The 26,235-nt window shown below is 35.8% G+C and overlaps 16 protein-coding genes across 16 annotated transcripts; 9 read left to right on the plus strand and 7 right to left on the minus strand.

The window, feature by feature from the left end:
* Nucleotides 1–53: 53 nt before the first annotated feature.
* On the minus strand, nt 54–731 carry VICG_00089 (uncharacterized protein; the record flags this gene model as incomplete). Its single annotated transcript, XM_007603480.1, has 1 exon — nt 54–731. The coding sequence occupies one exon, from the start codon at nt 729–731 to the stop codon at nt 54–56; it is 678 nt and encodes a 225-aa protein (XP_007603542.1).
* A 1,036-nt stretch (nt 732–1,767) lies between these two features.
* VICG_00090 (uncharacterized protein) lies at nt 1,768–3,168 on the minus strand (the record flags this gene model as incomplete). Its single annotated transcript, XM_007603481.1, has 1 exon — nt 1,768–3,168. One exon carries the CDS (start codon nt 3,166–3,168, stop codon nt 1,768–1,770), a length of 1,401 nt encoding a protein of 466 aa, XP_007603543.1.
* A 208-nt stretch (nt 3,169–3,376) lies between these two features.
* On the plus strand, nt 3,377–4,963 carry VICG_00091 (uncharacterized protein; the record flags this gene model as incomplete). Its single annotated transcript, XM_007603482.1, has 1 exon — nt 3,377–4,963. One exon carries the CDS (start codon nt 3,377–3,379, stop codon nt 4,961–4,963), a length of 1,587 nt encoding a protein of 528 aa, XP_007603544.1.
* Nucleotides 4,964–5,116: 153 nt separating this feature from the next.
* On the minus strand, nt 5,117–6,373 carry VICG_00092 (N2,N2-dimethylguanosine tRNA methyltransferase; the record flags this gene model as incomplete). Its single annotated transcript, XM_007603483.1, has 1 exon — nt 5,117–6,373. One exon carries the CDS (start codon nt 6,371–6,373, stop codon nt 5,117–5,119), a length of 1,257 nt encoding a protein of 418 aa, XP_007603545.1.
* Nucleotides 6,374–6,539: 166 nt separating this feature from the next.
* Nucleotides 6,540–7,523, minus strand: VICG_00093 (uncharacterized protein; the record flags this gene model as incomplete). Its single annotated transcript, XM_007603484.1, has 1 exon — nt 6,540–7,523. The coding sequence occupies one exon, from the start codon at nt 7,521–7,523 to the stop codon at nt 6,540–6,542; it is 984 nt and encodes a 327-aa protein (XP_007603546.1).
* Nucleotides 7,524–7,814: 291 nt separating this feature from the next.
* VICG_00094 (uncharacterized protein) lies at nt 7,815–8,876 on the plus strand (the record flags this gene model as incomplete). The annotated part of the gene is made up of 1 exon (XM_007603485.1): nt 7,815–8,876. One exon carries the CDS (start codon nt 7,815–7,817, stop codon nt 8,874–8,876), a length of 1,062 nt encoding a protein of 353 aa, XP_007603547.1.
* Nucleotides 8,877–9,192: 316 nt separating this feature from the next.
* On the plus strand, nt 9,193–9,549 carry VICG_00095 (uncharacterized protein; the record flags this gene model as incomplete). The annotated part of the gene is made up of 1 exon (XM_007603486.1): nt 9,193–9,549. The coding sequence occupies one exon, from the start codon at nt 9,193–9,195 to the stop codon at nt 9,547–9,549; it is 357 nt and encodes a 118-aa protein (XP_007603548.1).
* A 59-nt stretch (nt 9,550–9,608) lies between these two features.
* Nucleotides 9,609–10,928, minus strand: VICG_00096 (uncharacterized protein; the record flags this gene model as incomplete). The annotated part of the gene is made up of 1 exon (XM_007603487.1): nt 9,609–10,928. The coding sequence occupies one exon, from the start codon at nt 10,926–10,928 to the stop codon at nt 9,609–9,611; it is 1,320 nt and encodes a 439-aa protein (XP_007603549.1).
* Nucleotides 10,929–11,738: 810 nt separating this feature from the next.
* On the plus strand, nt 11,739–14,753 carry VICG_00097 (uncharacterized protein; the record flags this gene model as incomplete). The annotated part of the gene is made up of 1 exon (XM_007603488.1): nt 11,739–14,753. One exon carries the CDS (start codon nt 11,739–11,741, stop codon nt 14,751–14,753), a length of 3,015 nt encoding a protein of 1,004 aa, XP_007603550.1.
* A 50-nt stretch (nt 14,754–14,803) lies between these two features.
* On the plus strand, nt 14,804–15,466 carry VICG_00098 (DNA repair protein; the record flags this gene model as incomplete). Its single annotated transcript, XM_007603489.1, has 1 exon — nt 14,804–15,466. One exon carries the CDS (start codon nt 14,804–14,806, stop codon nt 15,464–15,466), a length of 663 nt encoding a protein of 220 aa, XP_007603551.1.
* Nucleotides 15,467–15,615: 149 nt separating this feature from the next.
* VICG_00099 (uncharacterized protein) lies at nt 15,616–16,227 on the minus strand (the record flags this gene model as incomplete). The annotated part of the gene is made up of 1 exon (XM_007603490.1): nt 15,616–16,227. One exon carries the CDS (start codon nt 16,225–16,227, stop codon nt 15,616–15,618), a length of 612 nt encoding a protein of 203 aa, XP_007603552.1.
* A 187-nt stretch (nt 16,228–16,414) lies between these two features.
* Nucleotides 16,415–17,533, plus strand: VICG_00100 (uncharacterized protein; the record flags this gene model as incomplete). Its single annotated transcript, XM_007603491.1, has 1 exon — nt 16,415–17,533. The coding sequence occupies one exon, from the start codon at nt 16,415–16,417 to the stop codon at nt 17,531–17,533; it is 1,119 nt and encodes a 372-aa protein (XP_007603553.1).
* Nucleotides 17,517–17,915, plus strand: VICG_00101 (uncharacterized protein; the record flags this gene model as incomplete). Its single annotated transcript, XM_007603492.1, has 1 exon — nt 17,517–17,915. One exon carries the CDS (start codon nt 17,517–17,519, stop codon nt 17,913–17,915), a length of 399 nt encoding a protein of 132 aa, XP_007603554.1.
* A 221-nt stretch (nt 17,916–18,136) lies between these two features.
* On the plus strand, nt 18,137–23,557 carry VICG_00102 (uncharacterized protein; the record flags this gene model as incomplete). The annotated part of the gene is made up of 1 exon (XM_007603493.1): nt 18,137–23,557. The coding sequence occupies one exon, from the start codon at nt 18,137–18,139 to the stop codon at nt 23,555–23,557; it is 5,421 nt and encodes a 1,806-aa protein (XP_007603555.1).
* A 186-nt stretch (nt 23,558–23,743) lies between these two features.
* VICG_00103 (uncharacterized protein) lies at nt 23,744–24,145 on the minus strand (the record flags this gene model as incomplete). The annotated part of the gene is made up of 1 exon (XM_007603494.1): nt 23,744–24,145. One exon carries the CDS (start codon nt 24,143–24,145, stop codon nt 23,744–23,746), a length of 402 nt encoding a protein of 133 aa, XP_007603556.1.
* A 322-nt stretch (nt 24,146–24,467) lies between these two features.
* On the plus strand, nt 24,468–26,189 carry VICG_00104 (uncharacterized protein; the record flags this gene model as incomplete). Its single annotated transcript, XM_007603495.1, has 1 exon — nt 24,468–26,189. One exon carries the CDS (start codon nt 24,468–24,470, stop codon nt 26,187–26,189), a length of 1,722 nt encoding a protein of 573 aa, XP_007603557.1.
* Nucleotides 26,190–26,235: the final 46 nt, after the last annotated feature.

Raw genomic sequence — 26,235 nt, forward strand, 5'->3', positions numbered from 1 at the left:
CTTCAACACCAACAAAGCAAAACCGCATTCGGAACATAACATTGGTAAATTGTTCAGTTAAAAAAGTTGAGCAATATGAGAATGAACATTATAAATATTGAAAAATATAAGGTCTGTCTCTCTGTCTGGCGGTCACCATATGGTCTATATGCATTTCTGTACAGTTGCGAGTAAAAATTTATAAAGTCCCCCTCAGTAAATCTATATGGCCAGAATCCTGGTGATATTCCAGTGGAGAACATAAACTGCCTATTTCCAAATGAATAGGACATTGAATTAGAAATTGGAGTGGCGTAATACGCCTGGGAATACACTGGTTGGCCGCTGAAGAAAAATCTACTTCCCTTTCGTCTACCGTCATACTGCTCTCTCTTGTCCTCTGTGTTAATCTCAAAGTATGCACCCTGAATTATCCTGAAAGCATCCTCTGCTCCCTTCACAGGGGCTCTATTAGGATGGTATCTAGCTGCTTTCTCTCTAAAAGTCTTTTTTATCTCATCCAAGCTCGCATTCTGGTCTAGCCCTAGTATTTTATAACAATCGTGTCCCTCCATTTTTAAAATTTCATGGATCTCTCTTGAAAGTTGCAACAGCTTCTTTGATTTTTCTAACTCCTCGAGATCTTCTTTTTCCTGAGTCTGATTATATTGTTTCTCAGAAAATTCAGCATATCCGCGGTAATCTGCATTTTCTAGACATTCTCTAGCTTTAGTTTTGAAATCGGTTGGCATGCTTGGGGCTGCAAGTAAAGGGGAATAAAACATACAACAAATTAGAAATTAAGCCCAAGCATGCAATCATACACCATTGATTCACAGATGTCTGGAAAGCAAGAGACAAAGTATTTATGCAACTACTGACATGTTTTATTAATATTAGATCAACTAGTGTCTTTATGCACTATAAAGGGTGTTATAAAAACCACACACAGATCCGTACATTGTTGTTCATCTCAATACAAATTTTCGCCTGACTAACACTCGCCAACTATTTTAATATTTCCTTCGGCATGAAAACTAAGCAATATTTCATATTTGCCATACACAGCTTTCCATTGAGTTTTAATAATAAATCTTGGCCAACTAATATGTAGTAAATTAATGCAATTTTTAATGTTAAAACTTCTAGCTCGTAAAATTACCCTTTCCAAACAAATGAAACAGAATAGAGAAAAAATTTTCATAAAAAATTCAGATCAAAAACAAAAATTGTTAGGCGTATCTGAAAATGAACCAAGATACAGATCGACGTTTTCTCGAGTTCCATCTCAAATGCAATCTCCACAGTCAAATATTAAGCAAAATGATATCTTGAAAAGAATTGATGCAGCCTTAGGTCTTCTAAAACTAAAAAACGTCAAACAAATTTTTGAATAAATGTGAATGAAGTAAACATTAATGCCCATCACTTATCTTAACACCAGGCACTATTCTTAGATTTAACAAGTTTTGTGATCAATCTTTATAGAGTGATCACCTAGAACAGTCTTTTTATACCTTGGCAAGCCTTTCATTTAAAACAAATATACTTATAAAGTTGGCATTTGGATCGATCTCTAAGCCTTAACTTTGATTAAATCAATGTAACCCCAAACTATTAAATATAGTACATGCTCATGCTTGAAAATATTATCTTTGGGCTAACGGCAATACTGGATGTTGAATTATTTGACATTATGATATGCTACACATAAACTACTATGCTATAATAAATAATATTATTGATAGTTGATTGACCAATTTAGTAACAGTATAATCAATGGCAATACTACGTTTTGTTGACTTCCGCGAGTATCTTAATATATTCATTTCTTTTAGCCTCCTCGCAGTTTTCAAGTATGGTCTTCTTTATGAAGCTTATGGCCTCGACGTATCCACCTTTTTGAGAATCCACAGCCTTAAAAATCTCTTTGATCTCAGATCGTTCGTTTCTGCCCCCAAAAATTCGATCTATGATTTTGGGTGTCAAGTATCTCTCCATACACTCAATAATCTCCTTCTTATCATCCAATCTTTCAACAGAGTGAATAATTTGATGATTTTTCAAACCTTCTTCAAGTTGCACATTTTGTTTGCGAGCCTTTTTAATAACTGCATGGACTAGATTTTCCAGAAAATCAGATTTAATTGGCATTTTGTTCAACTCGTTGATCAATCCTGCCACTTCAAAACTCAATCCAGTACTTTTCTGTTGATGCAGAAAAACTTCCTCAAGTATGGCTTTTTTTTCTTTTAACGATTGGCCCAGAGATCCTAGTCTGTTAACGAATTCGCCAGTTGTGTACAAATTAAGGGCGATGATAATGCAAAAAGGTGACATTTTGAAGAAAATATCAATAAAATCAACAATCATCAAGTCCACCCCTGAAAATATTTCTCTAATGTCTGAGCTAATGTCCATAAGACTCAAGAAGTTGGTTTCACACTCTAAAAGAGACTCATATGTCATAACAAGGGCATCCAGGGTAAACTTTAATGAATTTACATCTGTTATCAACTCCGATACTCTATTTAGATGGTTTTCAAACTCTTCGTTATAGAGATCTTTTGATTTTCTAGTGTATGCAACACATAGAACTGTGTAATATTCACTATTTGTCTTGCTAAAAGTATAAATAAATTTATATTTCATCATTTTTTCATAGAAGCTACGATGGACTCTGAGCTCATTTTTGCTTTCTGACTTTATAAATAGCTTTGAAAGAAACATCACAAATCTTTTTAAAAAATTAGAAAGAAGATCTAGAATCTCCCTCTCCCTCTCTTTTACAATTTTAAGTTCGCATTTTCCTCTGGAAAACTCCTTCAAAATAGATAGGCTTTTTTCGATTTTTATAAGGTCATCGTCATCTGTAAAGCTTCCAGTTTCTAGTATATGCAAATTATCCTGATCAACTGTCAGCGACAGAAGTATCTGCTTAGTTCTTTCATATACTTTCTTTTCAAAGTCGAGCTTGCTTTCTAGATAGCCGACAGTATTTTTGATCTCTTCAAGCTCATTTGACAGAGAGCCAATCATAACCTGATGTACCGCAAAGGGAACCATTTGAGACTTAATTTCTGTCTTCAAATGATCTATTTTTGGTCTAAGGGTTTTCAAATCTTCTTTAAATGACATGCACGATGTTTCTTTGCTTTCTATATTGCTAGAGACGATTGTTTTTGGCATGGCAAATTAAGGGATAAGAAAATTTAAAGGCTAGCACTAAAGATTTCCACAGCATTGGTTGGGTATATGATTAAATTAGCACATTATTAACAACCAATTATAGGAGGATTTTGCAAAGATTGATAAATGAAATATTGAACCTTACGAGTGGATATAGTCAGCTGTCTAGCTTAGTATTTTATACGATATGCATACAAAATCACCCTGCATGGTCTTATTAAATATGCTTATATGCAAACATCTGTGCTTTATGTATTTTTCTACAAATGTGCTTTGGCCCATTTTACTTCTTTTACATCTGTATTTTAAAAATTTTTGCCCTTCGAGAATGGTTAGCATACAACATTCGAAATCACTTGTAACGGTCCGCTGTGGAAATCTATCTCCAAAGACATCCATAGCAGAGCTGGTTGCGCTCTTTTCTAGAGAGCCTGTTGCAATAGAAGATATCAAGATGAAAAAAAATGATCTTATCCAGTCGTCATATGCATTTGTTACATTTTTATCCATAGAAGATGCTAAAAGAATTGTTGAGAAGTATAACTACACCACTCTGCACGACAGGGAAATGACATTGATGATTCTTACGTCCGGTAATGTTTTTCCAGAAAACGCAAACTTATTTGTAAAGAACATTCCAAAAGAATATACTACTAAGAAACTTTATGAAATCTTCAAAGATTTTGGATCAATAGCATCCTGCAAGGTATCAGTCGACAGTAATGGAGAGTCTAGGGGATATGGTTTTGTCCAGTACGAGACCGTTGAGTCGGCTGATAAGGCGATTGCGGATCTTCGAGATGAGAAATTTGAGGGAAAAACTCTTAGCATCTCTAGATTTGATAGATCCCTCCGAGATCAGAAACACAGTGATAGTTCCTCTTCTACATCCTCTTTTACAAATGTTTTTGTTAAAAATTTTCCAAGTAGCTTAACAGAGGCGAAATTAAAAGACATTTTAGAAAAGTATGGGCCAATTTGCTCCATTTATTTGCCATTAAATGAAAAATCCGAGCCTGTAGGCTTCGCCTGTGTGAATTTTGAAAAAGCAGAAGATGCAGCCAAGGCTGTTGAGAATCTTCACAACAAACACATATTCTCCCTTGAGGAATGCCAGGATAGTTCTGTTGCCACCTGCCCCTTTTATATTCAAAAGGCTGAGAGAAGAAAAGAAAGAGAGGAGACCATTCGCAAGCAGCTCGAGGCTTTGTCTCTTAAAGGCATTAATTCAAAGAACAATCTCTATATCGCTCATATTCCAGAAACATTTTCAGAAGATGAAATACGAGATCTTTTCAGTAAGTTCGGAACAATTGTCAGCATTAAACTACAAAAGACATCCTCAGAGAACAATAAACAATTTGGATATATCTGCTTTAAGACACCGGAGGAGGCTGCAGCGGCTTTTGAAGCGATGGATGGTACCTTGCTGGACAACAGTAAGCTGCGTATATCATTTTATAAGGCCAAAAATGAAAGAAGGGCAGAAAGCACTTCGGGAAAGCCAAGATCATCGAATTCGGAATCAAAAGAAGGTCTGTCGAGCATAGGAACTTCAAAATTAATTCAAAGTCTTGCCAATGTCGTTGAAAGGACGGCCTCACTTTATAAAAAAGACTGGAATGTTGTTGGTGCTAACAATTCAACTGAGTTTTCGCAGAAAATGGCAAGAGAGTTCTTCTCAGTCCACGAAAAAGAGCTTAAGGAAATGGTCAGTTCTTCAGCATTCCTGGAAAACAAAATCAAGACAATTCTAAAAAATAAGAAAGAAAAATTGAGTCAAAAACAACAATAACTAATAAAAGCTTTCTTAAGTTTCTTTAATAACTCATCATATTTTTAGCTGCGCTTAAGCAGTATCAAGATTCCAAACATTTTAGCACTGTGGAGAATATGACAAGCATTCAAGCAAGGGCAATAGGGCGAGCATACGAATAAGACCTTGTCTTTATTTTTTTGGCAAAGACAGTGGCTTTAGACCTGACTTTATTTTGCCTTTGTAGAAATTTTGTGCAAAAATATTGTCAACAGATATGTTTTTAGACAATGAAAAGCTAACCAAGGCCTTTGAGTTAAGTTCTACCATTAAAGACTTAATAACATCAATAGGTGCGTTGGTTTTAAACGCGTTGTTGTCGCAGTGTGTGAGGGACACCAGATGGCCAGCATTTGCTAATCCTGTCATCACATCGCTAAGTTTACAACAGTTGATTTTCAAAAAAGATGCTAGCTTTGGAACTTCATAGTAAAACATTGTCGGCAACTCCTGTCTCATCAACTTTAGTATTCCAATCATCCTTTCATTGCTTGCTTCGCTAACTGAGGAAATAATGTTGTCTATAATTTGACTGTCGTGCAGCTCTTTGTTCCAAAAAGGGCCGTACAATTTCATTTTTTTGCCACAATGTGCACAGCAGTTAGTATTGGTACCTCCAGGAGGCAGCTCCAAGATATTCATACACTCGCAAATGTAGAAATGCGAATTATCCTTTAAAACAGACTTTCCCTGGCCTTTATAAACCCTTACTATCACTCTTACATAGAAATCCACACTCAGGCTCAATACCGGCAAAATTCTTGCATCATATTTTGAGAACTCTCTTGAAATATAGCTCAAAAGAGCACGGATGGGGGTTTCGTTTTTACAGAATATTTTTTTAATAAGTGTGCTGTACCTCATATAGCATTTTGCCTCATTTGTGCATAGTGCAGCCTTGTCAGTGCATGTAAAGCAGATTAGCCCATTATGTCTAATCGCCTTAAATGCAGAATTTACAAACTCTGCACAGCTTCCAAATGGGTCAATATCAATTACGTCAAAGAAGGAATGGAACCTATTCATCAGAACGTGGCAGTCATTCCTGGTCACGTTGGCTCTATGCTTATACTCTTTGATGTTTTCGTGCTCTGAAAATATTTTGAATGTATCGATTCCATTATATTTAAGATTTTCTTGAATGGCTTCAACTGCCTTAGGACAAATGTCGTTGAAAAATAGTGTGGAGTTGGGAATTTCGTTTAAATATCTGATTCCCCTTAGTCCTGTCGCAGACATTGCAGTTAAAATTTTAATGTTCTCCTTCCCGCTGAAATATGTCTTAATAACTTCAGCCGATAGATCTCTGTTCAGTTTTTGAGCAGGATTAAAAAATGTGTTTTCCTCTTTGACGATCTTTGCTGAGCCTTCTGAAAACTCCTCCGGCATTGGGCACGGAAAAGTAAAAATTTTCCATACAGATTTGCCATTTTTAAATCTTAGTGTTTCAGTATTAAGCTATTATTGCAGGTTTCAAAATTCAGTTTTTGCGCTTTGCAAACGAAGTGTGCTAAACTATCATGCATATAATTTTGACAAGTTATGCCGATATAATTTATTTATTTTCCATCCTCTCTTTTATTATCTGATTTATGTCACGATCGTCTCTTCTCATGGTATCGGCAATATCAAACACCAATTCAGGATTTATGGCCGAGGGTTTTTGAAGAATTGCAAGGCACTTATCATAAGTCTCTGTCAGAATTATACTCCTCATTAGAATGATAACAGCCGCAGCACAGTACAGTAAAATTTCAAACCGATATGCATCACTGAGTATCTTGTCCCAGAGCCAAACTGTCCGATCAATTGGATATTCAGCGGAAAAAAGCAACAGAATCCACTTTAGCGGAAACATCGTTTTGATCAGATCTTTATCAGCCAGTGCGTTATAGAGCTCTGGATCTTTAGTCTTGATTATTTGAAATACTTCATTTACCTTATATCTTATTCCCTGCTTTTGGTCGTCAAATTCATCAATAAAGAGATTTGACATTTCTGATATCAGATTGTTAAATAAATAAAACGCATCTTCTTCTGCAAATTTGGCTGTTTCAATATTTTCATCACCCGATAATACAAAGTATAGCACGTACACAAGGTTAATCATACCCTGAACATATCCTATTTTGGGATTTATAATTGAAAAGGCAGTGAGAATCCTTCCTATAGATGCCTTCTGTATCCTATCAAAATCAGTCCTTTCTAGCTCGGCATTTATAATACTCGTAAGCTTCCTTACATTGCTATTGCTTTTATGTGTCTTATTCAAGATATCGGTGTAGGCCTGTCTGGCTTGTTTATAAAACTGCTCCAACTTAAATTTGTTAGGTGAATAGTAGTTTAACAACACTTTCCAGTAGCTTGGCCTAAGACTTTTGTCTGAAAATCCGTAATAGATGTAGTTTCTAATTTCGTATAGATTTATGGGCACATAGTCATTCATACTCAATTGTTTTGATATTAGATCCTTCAGTTTTAGCTTAATCCTCTGTAGCTCATCCGCTTTTTCAGCCATTGCATTTTTTTTGATTTCCATTTTGATTCTCCTTTACATCTCCCATTTTATATATAACCAATAGGCCAGATAATTTTGTTTGGCCCGTTTCAGAGCAAAATTGAAAATGCGCCAACAAACTAATATTCAGACAAGTTGGCGATACAGTAGTTTTGCAATCATGTGATGCAGTTTAATACTCAACTATAAGAGATAATAAAACCGAGCATAGCAATATTTAGTAATGCTATATTTGAAATTTAGTTCATTATGTTTTGGTTTATTTTATTGGACAACACGATTCATTACTTGTAAAAATTTTGTTGAATAGCCATGCTTTTTTCTAAAGAGACACTTAGGGCATTTGCGCAGTCAAGGGGAATCTCAAGCATAGACGACGATGCCTTGAGAATACTGTCGCAGGATTTGGAGTACAGAATTAAGGAACTCTGCCAAGAGGCTTCAAAGTTCATGGTTGTATCTCACAGAACGAAGCTAAATATTGGGGATGTCAACAATGCATTAATAAGCAGAAATGTAGAGCCTCTTTTTGGATATGACTCAAATGATACATTGGTTTTTAGAGGACTTCCTTCGGGGTTCTACTGTGTTCCGGACGAAGAAATCGATCTTGAGGAATACCTCGAAAAACCACTTCCAAAAATCCCTCTTAAACCGTATGTCCAAAGCCATTGGCTTGCAATTGAAGGTGTGCAGCCCCCAATCCAACAGAACCCTATTCTAATTGAGAAGCCAGCTGCCAAGCAGGATAGTCTGTCCATGTATCAAGAGGATCTTGAGCTTAAGCAGCAGAACAAGCACTTACTCACAAAAGAACTGTCCATGTACTTTGAAAAAATACTACAAACTATGGAAACTGATCCAGAAACAGCCATTTCGTGTCTTCTAAATGAAACAGGCATTCAACAACTTGTACCGTATTTTCTTCACCACTTCAAGCTAGTAATTAGAAAAAACTTTGAAAACGATGAATTACTGGCCGTAATCGTAAAGATGTATGGCAGTCTACTCAAAAACAAATATATTTTTATAGATCCATATTTACATGAAATTCTCCCGCCATTGTTGTCTTGTGTTGTTGGAAAGTCAATATCGGAAGAAGCCAGACGACTGGCAACTGATCTGATAAAGTATATCTTCGATGTATTTAGTCCAAAATATAAAAGTTTACCTTCTAGAATTGTTAGCTTTTTGCTTAAGGGATGGCTAGACGATTCAAAGCCTGAGAGTGTACAGTACGGCGCGCTCTTTTGTCTCAGCATCCTATCTGACAATGTAATCAAGGAGTGTGTTGTGCCTAACATCGAGAAATATACATCAAACAGGGCATCAGTCAATGATCTTTTAGACCAAGTCCTCAAAAAGATTAAATGAGAAGGCCATGCAGAGCATGTTACTCTGAGTTCATCATGCTTAGTTAATTCTTACATCAAGTTTTGTAGCAGACAATGGGATGGCAGCCTAAAATATTTACCGAGTAGTTAAAACTTTACTGTTAAGTTTTCATAGCAAACACGTTAACTTTAATTTTGTATTGATTAATTTCAAGCAATTGAACACAACGTCACGAAATGTATGCCAAGCACACAAGCTTGGAATGGAGCTGGTCTGTATGTCATTTGTAGTTTTTGTCTTTTACATTACTTTGGCTAAAGATTTAAGATTATTCAAAAATTTTTGGTACAATAAAATGCAGCGAATAAGAAAAGTGTTAAGAATTCCAAAAGATCCAAGAACTATGAAAAACACGTTTATTACAGAAATACCGCAGGATCTTCTTCATAAAATAGATGCTGAGGAGTGGAGATCTCACGTAGAAGGCTTAAACAAAATAATGCTTAGGAAAGAAAGACCAAGCATTTTGAATACCATTAAAATGTTTCTCGTAATACCAGCAGCATTAGATTTGGACAGATATGATAAGGATGTTCGAAAATATCTGAAAGAGTTAAATATTGGTCTTAAAAGTAGAGGAATTTTCATTGAAGATCCATCGTTGAATGGATACACTGAATTGGAAGTCGTTATCAGCGAAGCAAATCAATGATAGAAAGCCTATCAAAGTGCACTTAAGCATAAAGGGTTGAGATGCCAAACCAAATTTACTTATTTTCTCCTAAAAAGCGCAACAAAGAAGCCAATAGAGCCTGTTTCATCATCATTGGATGTTCTTATGACTTTATCTGAAAACTCATAGCCTTCATATCCTCTTTTCCCTGTATAGTTATCTATTTTTTCAAGCTCATAGCTTGGGTTTTTCTCAAGGGCTTCTTTAATGACATCTTCGCATTCTTCTTTGTGGTACGAACAGGCGGAATATACTACTGCTTTGGGGTTGAATTTAAACGCGTGGTTTAGCATCATTGCCTGAAAGTTTTTCAGTCTATTGATTCTCTGCTGATTTTTGACATAGTTTACATGTATTCCAGAACCAGAGCACGATGGATCCAAGAGAATGTAGTCCGCTTTATATTGCTCTGGAGACGCTTTCAAAAAGTCTGAGTAAATAGCTTCAACATTTTCTGCACCATATTTCGCAATCTGCTCAACAAGAGTTTGATATCTTTTTGCATCTCTTTCGAATGCGTATATTTTGCCAGTATTATTCATTATTGAACACAGATGAGTGGTTTTGTTGCCAGGAGAGGCTGCTGCATCAATAACAGTAGAATTCATTTCAGGATTCAGTATAAATGCAGGGAGGCATGATGAAAAATTTTGAATTTTGACTTTTTCAAGGAACATTTTGCTAGTAAAGATGTCTTTTATTCTTTTATGAGCACCTTTGGTCCTTTCTTCAGCATTTGCACTGTTTTCAACATCAATGTTTCCATCTGCGTTGTTTTCTTCACAATTCTCTTCTTCCATACTGTCATTGCTATCACCTACCACGGCTTCAACTGCATTCTCTTTACTCTCGTACTCATCGTGAACATTATGTCTTTCAGTATCTTCATTAACATTTTCCTCATCTTTATTCTTGTCTGCATTAACACAGTTGTTCAAAACTTCATAGACATGTGGAATACACGTCTTTCTAATATTAAAATCTTTCAAATCCTCCTCAGTTGCCTTCAAAGTGTTAATTCGTACAAATGTTCTTGTAACTGGGCCTTTTAGCCTTCCATCTCCCAGCGCCTGCTTTAATTTTCTCCTATAGCCATCGTTTTTAATCTTTTTGGTAAGAATCTCATATGCTACAACTGTACCAAGCGGTATGTTTTTCATAAAATTTGTCTTTTTTACGACTTTTTGGAGCACTGGATAGTTGATTAAGACTTTGTGAAGCAAAGCTTGATATCTCTCTGGTGCGTTGGTCTTATACACTTCCGATTTGATTGTAGAGCGCCTGCTGTTGATTTTTGAAACCATCTTTGCAACAGTGTTGTAGAATTTTTGAGTTCGTTGGTCAAGAGCTCTGAACATGTCGGTTCAAAAAAGCAAAGAAAAAATAGCAAATGTCAACAAATATCAATCTACACGATTGGTATGGTCACCAGCATGATTTAGAAGCGAAAGAATGTATAAATACAGCAGTCTATAAATAGCCATTATATTGGCCAAATCTACTTTTCTTCAGCATGGTACTGAATCAACTGCATGAAACTACTTTTGATCAGACAAGCTAGCAAGCTAATTAGAGCTGTAAAACCTAAATCATCGGGATTATCATGACGTGACACCGCACTGCCGAAACATAGTAAATATGTTCTAATAAACAAATATTGGACGACATGCAGGAGGGCGGAAATGAAAAATTACAAACCTTTACAATTGACTTGTCAAAAAAGGTATCTGAAATTTCTGATAAAATCAAAAGTCAATCACTAATGCTTGAATCTATCCAGCATCAGGCCAGCCACAACAACGACTCATTTAAGAGAAACCAGCATCTGTTCTCAGAGGCGCTAAATAGACTAGACCACGACAAGAGGAATACATTAATAGTGATTTTGCTCGTGTCCATTATAGTTTTAGTCTATATTCTTAGGTCATAAAGTAAATTATATCTTTGGTTTGGTTTTTGCTCGTTATAGAAGCGACATTTACAATACTTGGCAAGCTATCCAGTTTCTTTAAAACCTTATAAATATATATATTCTAATGGGACTTGATAATGATTTTAGTTGTTAGTTCAAAAGCTGGCGTTTATGGACCAGTTGTTTGTGACAGATGCATTACTAATATTTTGGCAGCCTTTTTAGAAATGGAATTTTGTTTTGACATTGCCCTTCCATGGAGATTTCAACTCTACAAACCGGAACGGCTCCATCTCCTGAAAAATACAAACACACAAAATTTAAAGGTAGAAGAGTGAAATACAATGCAAAGCTCATTATTTACGACAAAGAGGTCATTAGGTTTGAAAATACAATGATCGTTGCCGACAAACTACTTTACATCCAAAATCAATTTAATTCTGTATTTGTAACAGATGACATGAGAAATTTTCAATTTCTAGGAATGGGAGAAATAGTAGGCCTTATAAATTCATCTTTGATCGTTAAGCTTGACATGTCATATTGGGTCTACTGTAATGGAATTAGGATTTCGCTGTTCTTTTACATGCGCGACGAGAAGATATGCTATAGCCATAAGAAAAACGAGAATTGCCCAGAATTATATACAAACTGCACAATTTATGAAAACTTTCTCGTGGTAATGGCAGGAAATAGCGCTTTATTCATTAACTTTCGTGATTCAAACGATGTACAGTGTAAGTTTTCGGGGCCAATTTCGAAGTGCTACGGCCTTAGATTCAGAAAATTAAAGTTTTTTGTATTTGAATATATGAAACATGAATTGCAGCATGCAGCACTATTTTACCACAGCGAATTGCTATCCTCTGACGTTGTTATCAAGGAGACCGATTCCGACGAGCCTACAATTATGTACAATATAAAGACAAGCAGATACGAAGTTAGATCTGCACAGATGTGGCCTGAACATGAAAGAGACGGAAGCAACAATGGCAAAATTGAATTTGCAAATACACAAGATGCCATATACTATAAAGATGAACTTACATCTGAGCCAGACAACTTTAAAAACCAAAGATCAGGCTTGGTTTGTCAAATTGAAAATAAGAAAACCCCCGATTTCAGAGCAAAGTTTCAAATTTCTCCAACAGAATATCGGGCGTTTAATTTGTCTCCTATCAGAAACAAGATTGATTTTTTAAAATCAATATTTTCAGGTGCAAAGTTTGATATCATTACTGATGTATTGGACAGGTTGATCCACTCTTCAAAGAGCATAACATCACTTATAGTTGACAGCGGCAATAATGCATTCAAGAACTTGGCTGAGCAGTCTAAACGTTCGTCATTCTATGAAAAACCTGATTTGTCAGTTCTAAGGCAAATGCCTAAGTTTAAATTCAGAGGTGCAATGTCAAGTAGAGAAATACAGTTTATAAACAGACACTACCATAGAATCTTTCAATACAACCCTCAAATTACCAATAGTAAGAATCTCGCGTATAGAATTATCAAAATGGAGAGGGACTATATTAAGGACTTGAATGTTGAACGTCTATTTAAGGATATTGTCGTATACAACCAAAGTTTCCTGAAGCTGGTAAATGCTCGTTATGAAGATCCAAGAATTGAAGAGGTTCTTCAAATTTTACTGGAAAATTCAATATCTCTTCAGCAGGATATTTCAGACGTCAACAACTTCAGACAATCCACGTTTCTTCTAAGATGCTCGTGCAATATTGGGCCATACTTTGCCAATCACAAATCATTGTATTACAAGTCTGTCTATAAATCTTCGCTCAAGCTCAATTCATTGCCTCTTGATGATAAATTGCCAAAGGAGTTGGGATTTCTAAGCTCTGCCTGTCTATTTTCATATTTCAAACAACCAGCATTTCAGAACATCTATGAGCAGCTTGGCCATGCCTTCGGACAAAGCCTGGCCAGCGGGCTTTCACAAGATAGTCTACAACAGTATTTGAAGCTGGCGCAGACTGCAAATGATTCAGTGCTTGTGTTTATCTATCTTGTATTATCTACATATCCAGTCCGGTCTGACCTTGGGAAGAACCACGGCATTAACACAATGATGAAATCGGCTTTGGAGGGGAGTGTTTTGGATCTAAAAAAATCCTCTATGTGTGCATTAGCAATATATAACTTGGAAAGCCATGATAGAAACATTCTGTATGTTCTTAAAAATGAGATTGAAAGATACGGACCGGTAAAATCAGATAGACACACCTTGTTTTATACCAGTGAGTATCGAAAGCTGGCTGCTATTTGCACAGCAATGGTTGCAAAGCATCCTTTAATTGCCAGTTTTAATGATAGCTTTTGTGAGTTGGTAGTTACTGGACTATCATCAGTTAATTCGGGTATCAATTCAACTGTTTTCAGTAGATCAGATGATGGTAGACCGGATGAAATTTTTTATTCTACGCTTTTCCAGCTAACATGTGATTTCTCTGCAGCACCTAAGTCTCTGATGAACGATATGAATATCTTGCCATGCCAGGCCCAGCCAACTCAGATTTATAAGGTCGCAGCTAGAATTTTTTACATTTCATTGTATTATCTTAACTCAAATGTAGCCCCTGAGGAGCATGTGTATGACAAAATATATGATTTTACACTATTTGTAGAGGATTATGTGCTGGAAAACCAAGATATTCAGATTTTATTTAACTTTTCACTAGTTGCGCTGTCAATAATGAAATGTGGCACATGCGATATCGGATTATGCAGAATTCTAAGAAGACAGATATTAAAGACCAAGGAGGTCAAGCACATGAAAGAATGCACCCTGTTCGATTTTAAAAAGAAGGACATGGTATCGTTTAAGGGATATGACTTTGAAAGTATGCAGTTTTACAAAATTTGTCTTGGCCTAGTATGTATGAATTTTGGAATGTCAAGGCTTAAAAGAAATGCAGTCAAGCAGCTAATAATCACGTTTTTCATTACAAATGCTTGCACTTTAGACTTTAATTTCATTGATGTTCTTCGTATGCTGCTTGTTAAGTATTTGGAAGATGATCAAAATGAAATTGAAACTTTCAAATCAACCGCCAAGAAATTAGACTTGAAGTCGAGAAGGAAGAAATGCATGAAATTCTTTGAAACAAGCTTCTCCAAAATGACAGACGTTGATAAAAAGTTTGTTATTGATGTTATTTCAGACTATTATGAAAACATTCATTTTCCAGCCAATACGGAGTCAATATTTGATATGAAACTGCTGGCCAAGATCCTTTCCATTACAAAATAAATCCAAATCACACGACATTTAGTTGTATATGGTATTTTTAAATTCTATGGATGTTTGAATGTAGCTCTGTTAAAAGTCTGTATCTAACACACACCCCACAGTGGAAAACAGTTTTCATGGATGGAAAAGATGAGTTTGAAAACGAAGAGTGCGGATTTTTTCGAAATGAAAGCAGCGCTGCTTTCAAGAACGTTGTTGAGGATCCATCAATTCTTGTATCAATTCTTGTTCCAGTAAAACCAAAAGACTGTTGCATGCATTGTGGAAGAGTTCCTTTGGATTACGAAGTTAAGAATGTATTTGATATTAGTGTTTGTACTTCCTGTTCAAGAACAGAACTAAAATTTATAACAAAAACAAAATGTTTGCAGGACTATTTGCTAACACCAGACGAGTTGAAACAGTTTAAGTACTTAACAAGGCCCAATCCACACAAGAACACCTGGAATGATATGCAACTATTTATTGAAAGTCAGATTCAAGAATTTGCTGTAGGCAAGCATGGTAAGCTGGAGACTATTGAAAAATTAAAAGAAGATAGAAAAATTAAAAACAAAACCAGAAAGCTGGAAAGCGTGAGAAGAAGAGTAAAAGATTTGAAAAAAAGAACGTTTCTTACTCACTATGAAGAAAAGCATATCCATAAGTTTATCAGCAAGGGGAATATAAGTATTTGTGAGTGTGGAATGAGCATAGAAGAGGAAGAACTTTGAAAACAAAACTTTGCATCATTATTGGAGTTGGCACTGACAAGCACCAATTCTAATAGCATAATTCTGTATGGATAAGTCATCGCAAACATGTCTTCGGTGCGTTCAGTGAAATTTATGGTATTAAATAAAGGCAGGTTTAATATGCACTTTTATGATGAATCATCGTTATCCTCCAATTCTGTCACGCCAAATCCAAATATCTTTGGCGTGTATTCCCTAAAGGATCTTTTCTCAAACTGGTATGGATATGTCAAAATCAAAAAGTGTGCAAATCCACTGCCCCATGCAGCTCCGTCGAGCTTCTTAAGACTTCCTCTAGCCTCAAAAAGGTTATTACAATTATGGCAGTATGCCATTGTATATGCCTTTCCTATTTGATTTGAAAGTCCTATTGGTATCAAGGGTATGTCTTTACATCCGTATCTGGGACATGTGCCATACTCTTTGTTCAAAACCCTGTCTAAAACATTGTCTGCTCCAGTCTTTGTAAAGACATATCTTTGATGCGCAAGTATGTACAGCATGCTCTCTACTGAGAAGTTTTTTGATGGCTTCTGATCCTGGATTGCCAAGTATGCATCATCAAAGTCTTCTACTTTTTCCCTCAAACCATAGAAATTAAATCTATCCTGTAAAAATGAATCCTGAATACGCTCCAAGTATCTGTTTTGCCTTTTGTTCATAAACTTGAGTATCCACAGATCATCATAGGCTTTCTCTGAATTGTCAGACTCGTTGTTTTCACACGTGTCTGTACGCATGGGATTGGCAAAAAGATGCTTGAAAATTTTTGTTGTAAAATTGCCCGCTTGAAACACTGGACACTTACCTAGTAAATATTGGTGAATGTGCTTATTATATAGCTATATGTGAATGCCATGTTTTATATCTCTCGGATACTTTGTTTGAAGATCAACTATTAGAAAATTTTCGAAACAGCAGTAAATAATGAACAGGCATCTTCAGAAAATGTGCAATTCGGGTAGCTTCATGGAGATCTGTAAGATTATAGAATCAAAAACCACAAAACCAAATCATAACTATAAAGATATGACCCTAACAACGACGGACCTGGATCATCTCAAACAATTTACCATATCAAATATTCTGAAGACTTTAAACTCCGATTCCAAAATACCAGAGCCACTCATAAAGCTATCTGTATTGCTAGGCGAAGATCATATAAGCTTAGTCAGATCGGTAGTTTGTAACTTTGTTGTATCTAGAAAATCGGCTGACATCTCACAGTTTATTCAGCAAAATTTTCAGAATCCAAGTTCCCTGAGGAAAATTTTTGATTTTTTGGAACAGACAGCTGACAATGTCTCTAACCTCTACAGCAATACGCCCATAGATTGGAATATAGATCTAAAGCTGGTGAATAGGTCTTTGGTAATGATAAAACAGATACTGTGCGAGTATTTTTTCTCCTCTGAAGTTATGCCTGATTCATATTCAGCTGGAATAGTTTACACCATTAATTTTGAAAGAAAGCTAGAGAACTTTTTCAACAATAAAAAATGCTGCATTTCTCCAGCAGGCAATACTGATGATGACAGTGCTGTCAGTTACAATCAAAGCAATCTTAGCGAGTGCATTCACAAGAGGATGCTGTCTCGTGTCTGTGTACCCTATATTGAAATCTTTTTTGAACAATGTCTTTCGAAAAACTCAGATGTCAGTCCTCAGCAGAGTATAATAGAAAAGAACATCATTAAGAGCTATATTGAGTTTTTCAAACAGTTGGAATACGCATATGGCATTGCATTGTATATTGATGACAGAGAAGCCTACATAAAACTTGTTACAATCGTTGATAGATGTCTTTTTAACCTTATCAGGCAAACCAAAATAGAAGACAGCCCTGCCAAAATGATAGTGGTTATTTCAACGATTTTATATATTCAACATGTGCTTGAAGAGTTTGTCAACAATGTCTCACTGAGGCACCCAATAGAATTCCAGCTGGTATCGATGGAAGCATCTAGAAAACTTGAAAGGCAGCAGGCCATAAAAATTGAACATGAATTTAATAACAATTTCTCGGGGAATGTTTTGGATTTTTGAGAGCTCCTACAAAAGCTTGCTAAATGGGCATAGTCTAATCCCGGATGATGTCAGATACTACATTCTTGAATTGTGCATGTCGCAGCTATTTTCTCGGATTGGACTATTAAAAATGAATAGCCAAATATCAATGCAATTAGTAGGGGAAATGAAGAGTTTGGAGTCTACATTAAAGGCGCAGTTTGACAGTATACCCTATTTTAAGGTAATAATGGACTACTTGAAAATATTCGCGTTTCCCGTCGAACCAAAAGAGGATTTTATCAAGAACTTCAATACAATTTCTGCTGGTAGATTTGAATTTACCCAGATACTAAAAGCGCTTGATGATCAAAGATTGGCAATGAAAATGTACGAGGCATTTAAGAAAATAAATCAATGAGCTGGATCAGCAGCTAATTAAAATGTTACTTTTAGCATTTGTTGTTTAAGATTGATGATATTAGATAAGCAATATAAAGACATTGTACAGTTAAAGCTATATTGATGGTTTGCAATCTACTTATACACTAGCTATGCAAATAGCAGATGAAATACTCGTTCATTTGATTTGCATTGCTCAAATATTTGTTACGACTTTTATCTTCAGCTTTGACCAAGCCCATGGATGGATCAAATCTTGTTCAAGAAAGTCTCCTTGACTTGCAGTTTGGATATGATTTTTACTACGGCTTTGAACCAAAGCACGGATGGCTCCTGTCATATAGCATTGAAAAGAACAAGAACGACAGCCTAAACGTGACATTTTATTTTGTGGATGAGTTTTCTAATAACTTTAAAGTGCAGGTGCCATACTTTCCTTCAATAATCGTTGAGTGTAAGGAAGAACTAAGTAGTGTAGAAGGATATCTTAAAAAGCGATATGAGGGATGTATACAAAGCACTGAAGTAGTTGAGAAAATCGATGTTAAGGAGTATAATCATCTTAACAAACCACCGAAGAAATTCTTAAAACTATACTTCAGGACAGAAACATCATTTCAAGAGTGCATAAAAAACTTAAAGGATGTTATTCTAGAAAGCACCAAAAACAGGTACAAAAATGAAATTTATTCAGATTTATTCCAGGAGAAGTGTGCGAATGATATAGCAAGTGAGATCATTCAAATCCACGAGTACGACATACCTTATGAAATTCACGTTGGAAATGAACACAAAATACGATGCGGATGCTGGTATGAAATATCATATGATGGTGAAAGCTATAAAATTGAACTCGACAAGCAGAAGATTGCATATCCAGACCTACGGATATTTGCGTTTGACATCGAAACCACCAAACCACCCTTAAAGTTCCCAAATCCCGAGTCTGATCAGGTGATGATGATTTCAATTATGACTGACGAGTTCGGCGAACTAATAACTAATAGACAAATTGTCTCAGAGGACATCCAAGTGTTTGAATATCATGCTAAAGATGACATGCGGTGCATGTTCAGGGTTTCTAACGAGCCCTCGGAGGAAGCCCTGTTAATACGCTTTTTGGAAGTAATCTTGGAACACAGGCCACACATTATAACAACATACAACGGTAGTTTCTTTGACTGGCCATTTATTTGCAAAAGATTAAGCAAGTACAATATGAATTTATTTAATTCTATACAGTTTAAAGAGGTAAACGAATACTTTGATTGCCCCTTCATAATTCACTTGGACTGCTATAAATGGGTTAAGAGAGACTCGTACTTGCCAATGAATAACCAGGGCCTGAAGGACGTGGCGCGTATAAAACTTGGGTATTTTCCAGATGAGATAGATCCCGAAGACATGTTTAGGCTAGCTTCAGAAGATCCACAGAGACTTGCCTCGTATTCAGTCTCTGATGCAGTAGCGACCTATTATCTTTATCTGAAGTACGTGCATTCCCACATTTTCTCTGTGTGTTCTTTGATACCATTGCCACCTGTGCAGGTTTTGTGTAAAGGCGCCGGAACCCTTTGCGAGTCTCTTCTTTTAGCTGAATCTGTTAGCTACAAAATTCTTGTTCCACTTAAAAAAAGAACTGATGGTCTCGAGTACTACAAAGGCCGTTTGATTGAAAATCTTACGTATGTAGGTGGCCATGTAGAGTCTCTTAGAGCTGGCATCTACAGGTCTGACTTTTACCAGGAATTTAATATAGACGATCAGGTGGTTGAGCTTATTATCGACAATCTTGACCAAATATTAGAAGATTACACCAGCTGTACTGATTACCAAGCAAAGAAGGAGCAATACATTTGCGAGATTAAAAGTTGCATAGGCAAAATAATGAGTAAGGGATGTATCTACCATCTGGATGTTGGTGCTATGTATCCTAATATTATACTTACAAACAGGCTACAGCCGATTTCGGTTGTAAACGATGACGTTTGCATTAGATGTGATTATAACGATGAGAAAAATCAATGCAGAAAGAAAATGCAATGGATTTCAAGGGTTGAGTATATGCCACCAGAAGCAAATGAAATTAATATGATTCGGAACCAACTTGAAAATGAAACATTTGCAGATTTTAATAGTGGCATATTAGAAAAAGTTGCCTATAAAGACTTGCCTGAAGGCAGGAGAAATGCAATATTGAAAGATAGAATAAGTGAATACTCAAAGAAGATATACAAGAGAGTTAAAAAGGTGGAGGAAAACAAAGAGGATATTTATATCTGCCAAAGAGAAATACCCTTTTATGTTGAAACTGTCCGGAAGTTCAGAGACCAGAGATACGTTTACAAGAATCTGTACAAAAAGGCAGCTCAAGAGTATGAAAAGAACCCAACGAGTGAGAACAAAAAGAATCTTGTTGTTTATAATAGCTTGCAGGTTGCATACAAATGTATTTTAAATTCGTTCTATGGATATGCCATGAGGGAGGGATCCAGATGGTTTTCTTTGGAGATGGCAGCTACGGTGTGCAATGTTGGTGGCCAAATTATCAGGCTTGCAAAGGAGCTCGTTGAAAAGATAGGAATGCCGCTTGAGCTTGATACTGATGGCATTTGGGGAATGTTGCCCATCAGGTTTCCACACACAATTTCATTTAACGGCAAGAGTGTTTCAGTTCTCAGTCTGATTTTAAATTATTTTGTCTGTAAAAAGTTCACAAACCATCAATACCAAGTAGCTAATGGTCACGGTGGATTTGATGCAGTGCAGCAAAATTCAATATTTTTCGAGCTTGATGGTCCGTACAAAACTATGGTCATTCCGTCGTCAACAGAAGAGAACAAGCTGCTAAAAAAGCGCTATGTGGTTTTTAATGAGGATAATAAGATTGTAGAACTCAAAGGATTTGAGCTTAAGCGCCGGGGCGAGTTGCATTTTATTAAAAAATTCCAAGAGGATATTTTCAATCATTTTAATGATGGTACAACCCTAAAAGAATGCTACGATTCGCTGGCAAGTATTTGCAACTACTGGATGGGCATTATTGACCAACAAGGAGGTCCGTTGGATGATGAATCAATATTTTACCTGTTTTCCGAGTCAAGAAATATGTCTAAGAGTGTTGAAAGCTATGCAAATAGAAAATCAAATATATTGAGCACGGCCAAAAGGCTTTCTGAATTCCTGGGTGATGACATTCTCGAAGAAAAGCTCAAGTGTGAATTTATTATCAGTAAATTTCCAACCAGCGCCCCGATTGTCGACCGTGCCATACCTGTTATGATATTCCGTAGTGCTGAAAAGGATTTTTATCTAAAAAAGTGGTTGAAAACAGCAAATAATACAGATCTAAGGGATATATTGGATTGGGGTTATTATAGAAAACGTTTTGAAAATATCCTTCAGAGGCTGATCGTTATTCCAGCATATTTGCAAAACATAGAGAATCCGATTCCAAGTGTTAGTCTTCCGAATTGGATGAAGGATGCATCGAAAAGAGAAAGATTGGAGTTTTCCGTAGTCAAGGACATTGAAGATTCTGTTGTAAAGAAGAACCTTTCTGATGTGTTCTACACAAAAAATCAGTCAAAAAAACCAAAAACTAATACAACGATCACTGGCGATTGTATGATGCATGTGTCTGTTGGTGTTTCGGATAATATTAAAACAGCAGTCGTCAGTCTGAAAAATTCAGCGTTTCTGGAATATATTGCTACAAATACATCGAAATGGATGGAGTTTTACACTAATAAGCTTTCATTTGCATCAATAGTAGCCAAGGTTGAGGTTGTTGATCGAAATTATGTCACAATCAAGTACTTGAATGGTAAATCTGTGAGCTTAGATTTTGTTTGTGATTTATATCTTGATGTTTTCAACAAAAAGCACTTTGCTGAAAACCAGATTGTGAAAATGTACCTTCCCGACCAGAATCTCTCGAAAGATCTGGTAAAAATTCAATCGGCAGTAAGTGAAGTGGAATCTAAAAAGTACTCAAAGTTCTTGAATCATTTTTCAATTATGAAAACATATAACAGATTTAAACCCGAATACCAGTTTTTCAATCAAACAGATCTAGTGTGTGGAGCCGTTGACTGCGTTGTAATATCCTCATTTAACTATTTAAAAAAGCCAGCCTTTGTCATTACAACCACCGAAACGTTTATAGTATCGGATACTAAACATCCTAATGTACTGAAGTTTAGTTTGAAGGATTTCATTGACATTCGTTTAAAAAATCATAGAGTTGTTGTTTTCAGCAAAGCAGATGCTAATTCCACAACAATATCTGATTCTTTTAAAAACTTTTATCAGCTCGCAGTTGATGTAGTGGCAACCTCGTTCTTAGAAACATTTGAAAACCTAATTAAGATTCACATTGAATTTAATTCTGAATTGAAAAAATGCTTCAGTAATCTCCTGGATATTTCAAAGTTCGCAAAAATTCCTATTATGAACATCGATGACTCCGTTCTTGACTTGATGCTATACAGACACTTTTTCAGAAACGGTGTAATGCCTGTTCAAGACATTGAATTTTCACCTAAATTGATCAAGGATGAAACACATAGGTCGGGGTATTATAACTCATATTGCATCCAATTCGAAAGCTCCAATTCACTTATTTTATCCATTCTTGAATACAAGGCAACAGCCTCAGATATTTCCTTATATCATGGATATCAAAGGAAAGATTTTCAAGTATTTAAAACCTTTCTAAAGGATTTGGTATTAAATGCTTTGAGGGGAAATGATGGACTCAAATCACTACTCTTGAAAATTCCATATTGGGCTAAAAAGGGCTCTGGAATCATTTCTTCAGATCTTCGAGAGGTCATTGAGATTACTCATCAGCGATATAATATTGGACTGGTTTCAGTGCTGAAGGAGAACCATATTAAGATTGTTTCAGCTTCAAAGGATTTGATGATCATAGATACCGAAAAACCAACCTTGGACGGATGCAACTCTTTTGTTGAGTATTTGAAGAACAAAATATCATCTATTCCAGGATATGAGTTATTGAACTTGAAGGTTTTGAGGATATTTGGAAAGCTTGGGTTTGTAGATCAAACGAATTATTTCTTCTATGAAAATAACGAGTTTATTTCTGGATTTTCTGAATGTAAAATTCCACTGTCATTTCTGAAATTATACTTTTCAGACGCTGAAGTTAAAAACGAGGACGTCTATAGCTTAGTGAAGCATGTCGACAGAAAAACCCTCAAAGCAATGCTCCGACTGCTTTCCTATAAACGGGATATTCATGGGCTTGCATCAAATTGCTACCGACTAATGAGATGCAGTGAATTTGACGACCTTGATGAGCCAGAGTTTAGTTTGACAGTATATTGCAGAAAGTGCGGATTTGAAAACTTTCTCAGAAAGCACTGCATTAAATGTTATTCAGTAATCGACCAAGAGCAAGTTAAAAAAGAAGCAAGTGAATATCTTAAATATTGTTGGAAAATGCAAATATTCGGGAACAGGTTCTGCAACAAATGCGGTTGCTGTGAAGAGAAAAAGCTAAAAGAGTACTGTTGTTGTGGAGGAAAGCTTGTCAAAAAAGAATATTTAGAAGATGTGTGCAAAATACAGAATTTTGTTTCATCAAAGGTTTTTGACTGTGAGGTTGAAAAGTTTAAAAGTTTTTTCAAATAAATGCCATTTGTTGATGTCTATCTTTACAACATCTGTCGAGCAACATTGATCATAATTGTACTAATTTTTTAATACTTCTGTGCCTGAAATAGACAAACCCGTGTTGGTGTCGATACTCAACTCTTTAACACTATCCTGTATCAGAACCACTGGAAGGCAATAAATCCACATTTGCTAGCAATTACCTCAGAAAAATGATTGCAGAACTATTTCCTGTCCATTCTTCAAAATATAGTGCTCGCCAATATGCTCAAGTGTCAAATTTTGATTGTAATATCTGTTTAAATGCATACAAATAATATACAGCAGAATCATATCATCCATGTCATCAAAGTAGTAAATCGAGAATGTGGTATTTTTGATGTCCGAAATATTAGTGAGAATATTGAATACCAACTCATACCTGAAGGTATCTCTTGGATCATTTCTGAAGTATATTTTCAACTTGCTTGTGGAATCAAAACTAGCGTCTGGAACTAGCATTTCATATTTATCATTTATAGTTGCGATGTGGACCATATGTTGGTATAGCCATACAACATTGTGAATGTTTTCATTTCTTTCCTCAAATATTGTTCTACATTCCATTTACGAGGGTAAGAGTTTATTTGAAGCAAAAATTTTGTCTCTCAAAAGTGCTAGTATAAACAGATAGGCAACTAGAAACTCCATGGACCAATAAATCCGAGGATTGCCTATTCTTAAATAAACATAGTGGTTGTATTTAAGCTTAATACCACGGAATTGTATAGTACCATATGCATACTCTGTCTGTAGCTACTATTGCTGGTATGGATTACCTTGAGGTCGAGTGCAATACATTAGCCATGGTCAGCGTTAAGGACTCAACCAAAGATCCAATACATATTCGACCTGTGGCTTATTTAAATTTTGGTGATGTTTTTATGGAATGAATAAATCTTCCATTTTGTCTATTTGTAACGAAAGCAACAGAGTTGGAATGTGCTACTACGATGGAAACAAATACAGGATATTCGCTCCCTTTTACGACTACTTTACTCTTTCTAAGGCATTAAAAATAATTGATGAATGTTTTCCGGACATTATTATTGCTTCCGTTTCCGAAGTATTTCAAGAAATGCTGAAAAGTAAATATGCTGAAAAAGTAATATATATGCATACAAGATCAAAAAATATAGCCTTTAAAGATATTGATAAGCTGGAAAATGCAACCATTCGATTACTAAGTAGTTTTACGAACCATTATCCCTTAGTTGGTGTGGAAGGCGATAAGATTGTTGGTTATGCGGGGGAATACATAATAGAAAAGGTCAATGCTGGGGCATTCTTCATAGACAATTCTGTAATTTCAAATATAACGGATTTTAAGAGGCTAAATTTGATAGTTAAAAACGCAATTACACGGTTTGGAAGATGCACTTTGGTTCGCTGGATTTCACAGCCACTAATATCAGAACAGGAAGTTGCTGAAAGAAGATCAAAGATCGAGTACATGGTTTGCAAGGTTCCAAAGCTGTTGAAGCTGTTGAGAAAGTGCAAAATTAACTGTTTTGATCAAAAAATTAATTTTTCCAAACTGAAGCTGTTTATCAAGTCAGCTTTGATAATACAAAAGCTATTGCATGAGAAGCTAGCTCTTCCAAATAGAAAGAGGTATTTAAAATTGTACAAAATACTCAGAATTTTTGATAAAAATGGCATATCTAACGGAAAGGATAGGAAGCTTGATGAGCTAAGGAGCTTCATTGATAAAATACCACTAATCCTGGAAAATACAACCAGAAAACTATCTCAAAAATACCAAATACCCATTAGCTCAGTTTACATTCCTGGTGCTGGGTTCTTTATTGAAAGTGGACAGTCGCTTCAAGATACCATTTTTACAGTTAAGGACAAGTTCTACTGCAAAAATGAGGATATGAAAAACCTTGATGCCAAAATTGGCGATCCCTACGAGCGAATTAACGCTAGAGAAATTGAAATTTCTATAAGAGTTATCGAGAAAATCCACAAAACAAAGCTATCACCACTATACGATTTTATCGGCGAGGTTGACTCGTGTATTTCACTATACTTGAATACAAATGGGTCATTTACAGAATGTTGTTCATCCTCAACATTTGAATACCAAAACATATCGTTTCACAAAACATCTGTGCTTTTAGGCGGGTTTAACACAATAGATTTAATCGAGTCTATTATCATTAATCAGATTGGGGGCTGTGTTGACCAATCATCTGCCAGATATCCGCTCTTTAAAAGGCTAGCTTTCAAAATTCAAAATGAAAAGCATGCCAGTGTTCACAACAGTGCATTCCAGAACGAAGTAATCCAGCTTTCTAAGATATTTAGACACAGCGACGAAAATACTCTGTGTTTACTTGAAGGCATTGCAGAGTCTACGACACCAACAGAAGGACTAGACATATTCTCATCATTTATTCAAAAAATTACTGCACGATTCCTGATAATCAGTACAAGCTATGAACTTTGCGATCTTAAAAATATTAAAAACTTGGTAAGTGTTCATTTCTATCAACTTAAAGATGGAAAGCCCCATTTGTTAGATGGTAAAGCAGAATTAGACTGTGAGCAGTCTGGAATATGCGATGAGTTCGAAGAATACATTCAAATGACCAGCCACCAATAAAAGCATGGTCCACAAGGCATTATTGATATTTAACTGCTGTTACGTG

The sequence above is a fragment of the Vittaforma corneae genome (genome assembly GCF_000231115.1).
Source record: "Vittaforma corneae ATCC 50505 unplaced genomic scaffold supercont1.1, whole genome shotgun sequence".
In the NCBI taxonomy this organism is placed as follows: Eukaryota; Fungi; Microsporidia; family Nosematidae; genus Vittaforma; species Vittaforma corneae.